Raw genomic sequence first — 10699 nt, forward strand, 5'->3', positions numbered from 1 at the left:
TCCGTCATTAATTTAAGACATGAAGGTCTTAAAGAACTTAAGAAAGTTTCTTCAAGTGAAGTTGCTAAAACCATCAAGCACTACGATGAAACTGGCTCTCGTGCGGACCGCCACAGGAAAGGATAAGGTCATTCGAGTTACAAGCCTCAGAAAAGCAGCCCAAGTAAACGCTTCAGATAACAGACACATCTCAACATCAACTGTTCAGAGGAGACTGTCCTCTGGCCTGATGAGTCCAAATTTGAGAACGTTGGTTCCAACCGCCTTGTCTTTGTGAGACGCAGAGTAGAGGCTCTCCGCATGTTTGGTTCCCACCGTGAAGCACGGAGGTGTGTGGTTCCCACCGTGAAGCACGGAGGTGTGGGGGTGAAGCTGGTTGAGAGACTTAAGAGTGCCTTTACAGCTTTGCAAGATATATTTTGATTTAACACTTCTTTCTTTTTTGGTTACTACATGATTCCATATGTGTCATTTCATAGTTTTGTCTTCACTATTCTACAATGTAGGAAATAGTAAAAAAAAAAAAAAACTTGAATGAGTAGGTGTGTCAACCTTTTGACGAGTCCTATCTATAAGTACCAAAGACTGACACTGCCAATGTAACAGGGTTAGATGCAGTCCGCTTGGTGTGGGACGCAGCGTCCGGGGGGGGGGGGGGGGTTTGGTGTGGGACGCAGTGTCGGGGGGGGGGGGGGGGGGGGGGGGGGGGGGGGGGGGGGGGGGGGGGGGGGGGGGGGGGGGGGGGGGCTGAGTAAACTATAGAGTAAACTATAAAAACGGATGTGACTGAGTGGCATTAAAATATATTGCATACGATATAGATGGGGTAGTGTTCAGTAATTTTTGTAATCGATGTTCATAAACTCCAATTATCTTTATCTGTCTGATACCCAGAGGTTGTGAAGTTCTGGTCTTCAATAAAACAGACAGAATTCCCAGCTCACAATTGATCAGATCCAGATTTATTTGCGAGAGTTCTGCAGTTTACACAAATACATTCCTTTTATACCATCCTAACTTACACACCAACACAGGGATTTTCTCTTGAGTCTCACCACAGTTTATAACCACTCAGCTGACAGTTCCAGGCTCCCCCAGATACCAGAGCTCTGGAGGGGCTCTCCCTGTCCTATTCTCTCAACAGATTTACAGCCAGGCCTGTTCAAACAGGTTAATGCCATTCTCCGTTCTCCTTCGACCCCCACATACATTCCTTTCTTCCTAGGTACATGCCATATAACCCCTTCCTAATGAACACACCTCATTTAGTCATTATTCATAAAAAAAATCCCATAACAGTTAGCTGACAACGTCACAGACAATGCGCACGCTTAAATGGGGCAGAAGTTTGTGTTGTGATTCTGGATGGCCACCAAGCATGAGAAGAAACTGCCGTGTGGGGTATTGTGGCTCTTTTTTGAGAGTTTTGTTTTGAGTGACTTCATGTCCATGCTACTGTGGCAAATTCACTAGCTAGCTAACCAACAACTGGTAACCATGTATTTGAGACATGGGTCAACAGTCTAAACCAACCCAGTCTTTTTTTTTGCCCCATAGTTTCAAACGTGTCTGTTTTGTTTAAACAACCAACCCGTCTATGGATCTCTCGTGATTATGGATTTTGCTGTTTCGATGTGATCTGGGTTTGCAGCCCGCTATAAGGACCTCGTGCTACTCACCCGATTTTCATAGCAGTACAATACCTTCCTATGTTCTAGTTTTCATTCCCCAAGACTCATCTTGATACTGAGTGACCCTAGATCGTTTGGAGTATAAGTCCCCGTCTCTATTCTCCCTCAGGACAAGATGAAGCCAGGCTACACAGAGAGACTGCCCGGAACACTGAAGCAATTCTCAGAGTTCCTAGGAACCAGGAAGTGGTTTGCTGGTGACAAGGTAGGATGCACTTCTATTGGCTAGTCACTGCACTGTTAAGTAGTGAGACACGTAACGCACCGATGGTGCCGGCCAGGATAAAATACTCACCACCTCTCTGGAGAATAAATAATTGCTCTGTTGCTCCCCCTCAACCAGATCACCTTTGTGGACTTCATCATGTATGAGCTTTTGGATCAACATATAATGTTTGACTCCAAGTGCCTGGACGACTTCAAGAACCTACAGGAACTTGTAGACCGCTTCGAGGTCAGGATTGTCATTTTGTATATTGGGGATTATTATGATTCCCTCTGTTTTTAATTAAAGCCCATTGTAACTGACAGGGTTCCCTTTTCAATTTGAAGGATAAAAAATGTTATCTACACAGAATAAGATGACACCCGCCGGCTTTAAACTTTAGTTGTTGACTCCATTGACTTGACGCTGTATTGTCTGTCTCAACAGGCTCTGGAGAAGATTGCAGCCTACATGAAGTCGAGCCTCTTCATAAAGACTCCTGTCAATAACAAGATGGCCAAGTGGGGCAACAAGAAAGAGTAAAGAAACCAATGACTGGAAAAACATAAATCGTATGATTTTTAGATATTAGGAGAGTTAGTTCTGCACCCACTGGGGTCATGGGACCCGATAAGACATCTAGGAGTCTGCTGAATTAACCATTTAATAGACTAGCTACTCTAAGGTTTTTACACAGGCAGCCCAATTCTGTTCTTTAATCCTATTTTTAGTGGCAAAATATCAGAATCTGGCTGCCTGTGGTTGAGTATTGGCATGGAGGAAAATGTATAATCTTTGGAATTGAGTGAGCAACTAATGTTAGATGTTTGAATGGCTAAAATAATTTACTGTCCTGACTTATGATTTTTGTTTTGTATCCTTTTTGGTTTTTTTTTTTTTTGGAAACTAAAAGCAGAAATGTTTTTAAAGTGATAATTAGAACCTTGAGTTAATAAAAAAAAAAAAAAAATGATTTCATTAAATGTCAGTGTCATCACTTTATTTTCAGGATAATGTTACCCGACTATGCAAAGGATATTGTTTTGATGATGAGTACCATTCGTTCAAGTGCAAAAGGGAAACTGTTGCATATCTGACCACTGTGTGAACATTGAGGACACTTTGAAGCTTGTCAATTTGATTCTTGGAAATGTGGATATTCAGAATTACTCAAACTGTATGCTCTAACATGGGCTCACAGGTGGCTAGGAGTACTAACAAAGTAGTTCTCTATTTGGCTACTCCGTTTATTTTGCTTAGTCATCACTCCATTCTACGGACTGCACTGACAAAATAAGTGTAAGTGTACAAAATTATGAGGTTTAAATGGTTCTCCCTCCGTAGACTCTTGGTTCTTTATGACGAGTCAGTCTGACGACCATTATAAGGGCCATAGCTGTTGGATTCACTGGCAAGCTGCAAACGAAGACGGGGGAAAGACCAGGCTGTCATTATCTCCCTCACAGATGTATTTTGTTTATCTTGAATTTGTCAGAAGTAGAAATGACCCGAAACACACCCAAACCCTTAGATAAATGTAGCTTGCTCGATCCGTGTTGTACAGTTTTACTATGTGTGGGCCTGTATGCTATGGAGGACTTGATGGCCTGCAGCTGAACGAACACTTCTGAACACATCGTCCTCATCTCTGGTCATCCCTAGGAGGAGAGCACCGTTCAGCACGGCCAGGCTACGAACCGCACCGTTCAGCACGGCCAGGCTACGAACCGCACCGTTCAGCACGGCCAGGCTACGAACAGTTCTGACAACACAGAGCCATTTTATAAAGCCTTCATAAACACATCCAACATGTCATCTCTGGTCATCCATAGCAATAGACAACATTACAGGTTATTTAGGAGTCCTCCTCTACCTCTGGTCTGTAGACTTGTTCTAGTCCATGTCCCTGCTCCTTGAGACTAGTTTCAATGTAAGCAGTCCTCCCAAGGAGAAAACGCCATACCTTACTGCTCCCTCATTCGTCAGTTGCTTGCTTGTGTGGTTAAAAAGAGTGCATGTGATGTCTTACATTTTGGAGAAGGACTTGTACTCCAGCCATTCTTTACCGTCTGGAGATCTGGACTGGTGGGAATCACACCTCCTCAGCCCTCGTCCCAGAGTTCCCTTCCATCCAGAAGTCTCCAGAACATTCTTGGCAACATGACCCTCCTCACCACGTTCATTACGGACTCTCCACCACTGCCCCCGACTTGTCCATTACCTAGAAGAAGAAGAAGAAGAAGAAATCATACTCGGTGCATGCAATATTAGGAACACCTTTCATTGACAGACTGACCAGGTGAATGCTATGATACCTTATTGATGTTGCTTGGCAGTCCGACGGACAAATCTGGGTTTGGCGGATGCCAGGAGAATACATAGCACTAACTGTAAAGTTTGGTGGAAGGGGAATAATGGTCTGGGGCTGTTTTTCATGGTTCAAGCTAGGCCCCTTAGTTCCAGTGAAGGGAGATCTTAACGCTACAGCAAACAATGACATTGTAGACAATTCTGTGCTCACAATCTTGTGGCAACAGTTTGGGGAAGGCCCTTTCCTGTTTCAGGATGACAATGCCCCCGTGCACAAAGCGAGGTCCATAGAGAAAGGGTTTGTCAAGATCAGTGTGGAATAAATTGATTGGCCTGCACAGAGCCCTGACCTCAACCCCATCGAACACCTTATGAACGCCGACTGCGAGCCAGGCCTCATCAACCCAACATCAGTGCCCGACCTCGCTAATGCTCTTGTGGCTGAATGGAAGCAAGTCCCCGCAGCAATGTTCCAACATCTAGTGGAAAGCCTTCCCAGAAAACTGGAGGCTGTTATAGCAGCAATGTTCCAACAGCTAGTGGAAAGCCTTCCCAGAAGACTGGAGGCTGTTATAGCAGCAATGTTCCAACATCTAGTGGAAAGCCTTCCCAGAAGACTGGAGGCTGTTATAGCAGCAATGTTCCAACATCTAGTGGAAAACCTTCCTAGAAAATCCACTTCAATCAGTGTAAATGAAGGAGCGGAGACAGGCTAAAGAGGGATTTTTAAACATTGAGACGATTGAGACATGGATTGTGTGTGTGCCATTCAGAGGGTGAATGGACAAGACCAAACATTGAACGAGGTATGGTAGTAGATGCCCGGAGAACCTGTTTGGGTGTGTCAAGCACTGCAATGCTGCTGGGCTTTTCACGCTCAACAGTTACACCTGAATACACATACCAAACATGACTATAATGCATTTTTTCTCTTCTATTAACCACTAAGAGTTTATTTTCCACTAATTGCAGCAGCCATAACCTAATCCTACATGATGACTGTCCTCTGGCCAGCTATGTCTGTCAACAAGATACTTTTTTTCACTGACATATTTTTCTAGTATTGAAAACCACCCATCAATTTTGTTGTTTTGATTCTGGTTTGGATTGGACATTCACTGCTATGACTGTTCCCCTGGACCACCTCTCTCTTCATAATGCTCAGCTCCTGGTGGTTCAACCCCAACCCACCTGGACCACCTCTCTCTTCATAATGCTCAGCTCCTGGTGGTTCAAACCCAACCCACCTGTACCACCTCTCCCTTCATAATGCTCAGCTCCGGGTGGTTCAACCCCAACCCACCTGGACCACCTCTCCCTTCATAATGCTCAGCTCCTGGTGGTTCAACCCCAACCCACCTGTACCACCTCTCCCTTCATAATGCTCAGCTCCTGGTGGTTCAACCCCAACCCACCTGTACCACCTCTCTCTTCATAATGCTCAGCTCCTGGTGGTTCAACCCCAACCCACCTGGACCACCTCTCTCTTCATAATGCTCAGCTCCTGGTGGTTCAACCCCAACCCACCTGGACCACCTCTCTCTTCATAATGCTCAGCTCCTGGTGGTTCAACCCCAACCCACCTGGACCACCTCTCTCTTCATAATGCTCAGCTCCTGGTGGTTCAACCCCAACCCACCTGGACCACCTCTCCCTTCATAATGCTCAGCTCCTGGTGGTTCAACCCCAACCCACCTGTACCACCTCTCCCTTCATAATGCTCAGCTCCTGGTGGTTCAACCCCAACCCACCTGTACCACCTCTCTCTTCATAATGCTCAGCTCCTGGTGGTTCAACCCCAACCCACCTGTACCACCTCCCCCTTCATAATGCTCAGCTCCTGGTGGTTCAACCCCAACCCACCTGTACCACCTCTCTCTTCATAATGCTCAGCTCCTGGTATTTCAACCCCAACCCACCTGGACCACCTCTCTCTTCATAATGCTCAGCTCCTGGTGGTTCAACCCCAACCCACCTGTACCACCTCTCTCTTCATAATGCTCAGCTCCTGGTGGTTCAACCCCAACCCACCTGTACCACCTCTCTCTTCATAATGCTCAGCTCCTGGTGGTTCAACCCCAACCCACCTGGACCACCTCTCTCTTCATAATGCTCAGCTCCTGGTGGTTCAACCCCAACCCACCTGGACCACCTCTCTCTTCATAATGCTCAGCTCCTGGGGGTTCAACCCCAACCCACCTGTACCACCTCTCTCTTCATAATGCTCAGCTCCTGGTGGTTCAACCCCAACCCACCTGGACCACCTCTCTCTTCATAATGCTCAGCTCCTGGTGGTTCAACCCCAACCCACCTGGACCACCTCTCTCTTCATAATGCTCAGCTCCTGGGGGTTCAACCCCAACCCACCTGGACCACCTCTCTCTTCATAATACTCAGCTCCTGGTGGTTCAACCCCAACCCACCTGGACCACCTCTCTCTTCATAATGCTCAGCTCCTGGTGGTTCCTGGCCATGAAGTCATAGATCACATGCATCCTTACTGGGGCAGGAAAGGAGATTAACAATGCTATAACAATGTAGTAACAATGCAATATCAATGCAAATTAGACAGAGAAACACAATGTAGTAGATATGTAATGGCAATAGAATAGTTATATAATTACAATGTTATAACTATTTAATATCAATAGTATAGCTATATAATTACAATGTTATAACTATGTAATATCAATAGTATAGTTATATAATTACAATGTTATAACTATGTAATAGCTATATAATTAATGTTATAACTATGTAATATCAATATAATTAATGTTATAACTATGTAATAGCAATATTATAGCTATATAATTACAATGTTATAACTATGTATTCATAATAAACCCCAGGAAGAGTAGCTGCTGCCTTGACAGGAACTAATGGGGATCCATAATAAACCCCAGGAAGAGTAGCTGCTGCCTTGGTAGGAACTAATGCGGATCCATAATAAACCCCAGGAAGATTAGCTGCTGCCTTGGCAGGAACTAATGGGGATCCATAATAAACCCCAGGAAGAGTAGCTGCTGCCTTGGTAGGAACTAATGGGGATCCATAATAAACCCCAGGAAGAGTAGCTGCTGCCTTGGCAGGAACTAATGATAATTCATAATAAACCCCAGGAAGAGTAGCTACTGCCTTGACAGGAACTAATGGGGATCCATAATAAACCCCAGGAAGAGTAGCTGCTGCCTTGGTAGGAACTAATGCGGATCCATAATAAACCCCAGGAAGATTAGCTGCTGCCTTGGCAGGAACTAATGGGGATCCATAATAAACCCCAGGAAGAGTAGCTGCTGCCTTGGTAGGAACTAATGGGGATCCATAATAAACCCCAGGAAGAGTAGCTGCTGCCTTGGCAGGAACTAATGGGGATCCATAATAAACCCCAGGAAGAGTAGCTGCTGCCTTGACAGGAACTAATGAGGATTCATAATAAACCCCAGGAAGAGTAGCTGCTGCCTTGGTAGGAACTAATGGGGATCCATAATAAACCCCAGGAAGAGTAGCTGCTGCCTTGGTAGGAACTAATAAGGATCCATAATAAACCCCAGGAAGATTAGCTGCTGCCTTGGCAGGAACTAATGGGGATCCATAATAAACCCCAGGAAGAGTAGCTGCTGCCTTGGCAGGAACTAATGGGGATCCATAATAAACCCCAGGAAGAGTAGCTGCTGCCTTGGCAGGAACTAATAGGGATCCATAATAAACCCCAGGAAGAGTAGCTGCTGCCTTGGTAGGAACTAATGGGGATCCATAATAAACCCCAGGAAGAGTAGCTGCTGCCTTGACAGGAACTAAATGGGGATCCATAAAAAACCCCAGGAAGAGTAGCTGCTGCCTTGGCAGGAACTAAATGGGGATCCATAATAAACCCCAGGAAGAGTAGCTGCTGCCTTGGCAGGAACTAAATGGGGATCCATAATAAACCCCAGGAAGAATAGCTGCTGCCTTGACAGGAACTAAATGGGATCCATAATAAACCCCAGGAAGAGTAGCTGCTGCCTTGATAGGAACTAAATGGGGATCCATAATAAACCCCAGGAAGAGTAGCTGTTGCCTTGACAGGAACTAAATGGGATCCATAATAAACCCCAGGAAGAATAGCTGCTGCCTTGACAGGAACTAAATGGGGACCATAATAAACCCCAGGAAGAGGAGCTGCTGCCTTGACAGGAACTAATGGAGATTCATAATAAACCCCAGGAAGAGTAGCTGCTGCCTTGGCAGGAACTAAATGGGGATCCATAATAAACCCCAGGAAGAGTAGCTGCTGCCTTGGCAGGAACTAAATGGGGATCCATAATAAACCCCAGGAAGAGTAGCTGCTGCCTTGGCAGGAACTAAATGGGGATCCATAATAAACCCCAGGAAGAGTAGCTGCTGCCTTGGCAGGAACTAAATGGGGATCCATAATAAACCCCAGGAAGAGTAGCTGCTGCCTTGGCAGGAACTAAATGGGGATCCATAATAAACCCCAGGAAGAGTAGCTGCTGCCTTGGCAGGAACTAAATGGGGATCCATAATAAACCCCAGGAAGAGTAGCTGCTGCCTTGACAGGAACTAATGGGGATCCATAATAAACCCCAGGAAGAGTAGCTGCTGCCTTGGCAGGAACTAAATGGGGATCCATAATAAACCCCAGGAAGAGTAGCTGCTGCCTTGACAGGAACTAAATGGGGATCCATAATAAACCCCAGGAAGAGTAGCTGCTGCCTTGGCAGGAACTAATGGGGATCCATAATAAACCCCAGGAAGAGTAGCTGCTGCCTTGGCAGGAACTAATGGGGATCCATAATAAACCCCAGGAAGAGTAGCTGCTGCCTTGGCAGGAACTAATGGGGATCCATAATAAACCCCAGGAAGAGTAGCTGCTGCCTTGGTAGGAACTAATGGGGATCCATAATAAACCCCAGGAAGAGTAGCTGCTGCCTTGACAGGAACTAAATGGGGATCCATAATAAACCCCAGGAAGAGTAGCTGCTGCCTTGGCAGGAACTAAATGGGGATCCATAATAAACCCCAGGAAGAGTAGCTGCTGCCTTGGCAGGAACTAAATGGGGATCCATAATAAACCCCAGGAAGAATAGCTGCTGCCTTGACAGGAACTAAATGGGATCCATAATAAACCCCAGGAAGAGTAGCTGCTGCCTTGATAGGAACTAAATGGGGATCCATAATAAACCCCAGGAAGAGTAGCTGTTGCCTTGACAGGAACTAAATGGGATCCATAATAAACCCCAGGAAGAATAGCTGCTGCCTTGACAGGAACTAAATGGGGACCATAATAAACCCCAGGAAGAGGAGCTGCTGCCTTGACAGGAACTAATGGAGATTCATAATAAACCCCAGGAAGAGTAGCTGCTGCCTTGACAGGAACTAAATGGGATCCATAATAAACCCCAGGAAGAGTAGCTGCTGCCTTGACAGGAACTAAATGGGATCCATAATAAACCCCAGGAAGAGTAGCTGCTACCTTGGCAGGAACTAAATGGGGATCCATAATAAACCCCAGGAAGAGTAGCTGCTGCCTTGGCAGGAACTAAATGGGGATCCATAATAAACCCCAGGAAGAGTAGCTGCTGCCTTGGCAGGAACTAAATGGGGATCCATAATAAACCCCAGGAAGAGTAGCTGCTGCCTTGGCAGGAACTAAATGGGGATCCATAATAAACCCCAGGAAGAGTAGCTGCTGCCTTGGCAGGAACTAAATGGGGATCCATAATAAACCACAGGAAGAGTAGCTGCTGCCTTGGCAGGAACTAAATGGGGATCCATAATAAACCCCAGGAAGAGTAGCTGCTGCCTTGACAGGAACTAATGGGGATCCATAATAAACCCCAGGAAGAGTAGCTGCTGCCTTGGCAGGAACTAAATGGGGATCCATACTAAACCCCAGGAAGAGTAGCTGCTGCCTTGGCAGGAACTAAATGGGGATCCATAATAAACCCCAGGAAGAGTAGCTGCTGCCTTGGCAGGAACTAAATGGGGATCCATAATAAACCCCAGGAAGAGTAGCTGCTGCCTTGACAGGAACTAATGGGGATCCATAATAAACCCCAGGAAGAGTAGCTGCTGCCTTGACAGGAACTAATGGGGATCCATAATAAACCCCAGGAAGAGTAGCTGCTGCCTTGGTAGGAACTAATGGGGATCCATAATAAACCCCAGGAAGAGTAGCTGCTGCCTCGGCAGGAACTAAATGGGGATCCATAATAAACTAGGAAGAGTAGCTGCTGCCTCGGCAGGAACTAATGGGGATCCATAATAAACCCCAGGAAGAGTAGCTGCTGCCTTGGCAGGAACTAAATGGGGATCCATAATAAACCCCAGGAAGAGTAGCTGCTGCCTTGGCAGGAAATAATGGGGATCCATAATAAACCCCAGGAAGAGTAGCTGCTGCCTTGGCAGGAACTAAATGGGATCCATAATAAATACGAATACATCGTTTAACTTAAAACTGCCAACAAACACTACAAAGCTCATACTATTA

The 10699-nt window shown here is 45.9% G+C and overlaps 1 protein-coding gene across 1 annotated transcript in view; it reads left to right on the top strand.

The window, feature by feature from the left end:
• The window catches only part of LOC110492601 (glutathione S-transferase Mu 3), a 10335-nt gene extending 7456 nt beyond the window's left edge, over nt 1-2879 (top strand). Inside the window, exons 6-8 of the mRNA XM_021567028.3 lie at nt 1801-1896; nt 2035-2145; nt 2344-2879. Of these exons, the coding sequence (XP_021422703.1) occupies nt 1801-1896; nt 2035-2145; nt 2344-2439 (303 nt within the window). The 3' untranslated portion in view covers nt 2440-2879. The remainder of the gene's footprint in view (nt 1-1800; nt 1897-2034; nt 2146-2343) is intronic.
• Nucleotides 2880-10699: the final 7820 nt, after the last annotated feature.

The sequence above is a fragment of the Oncorhynchus mykiss genome, chromosome 16, assembly GCF_057628025.1.
Source record: "Oncorhynchus mykiss isolate SJ-2025 chromosome 16, ASM5762802v1, whole genome shotgun sequence".
Lineage (NCBI taxonomy): Eukaryota > Metazoa > Chordata > Actinopteri > Salmoniformes > Salmonidae > Oncorhynchus > Oncorhynchus mykiss.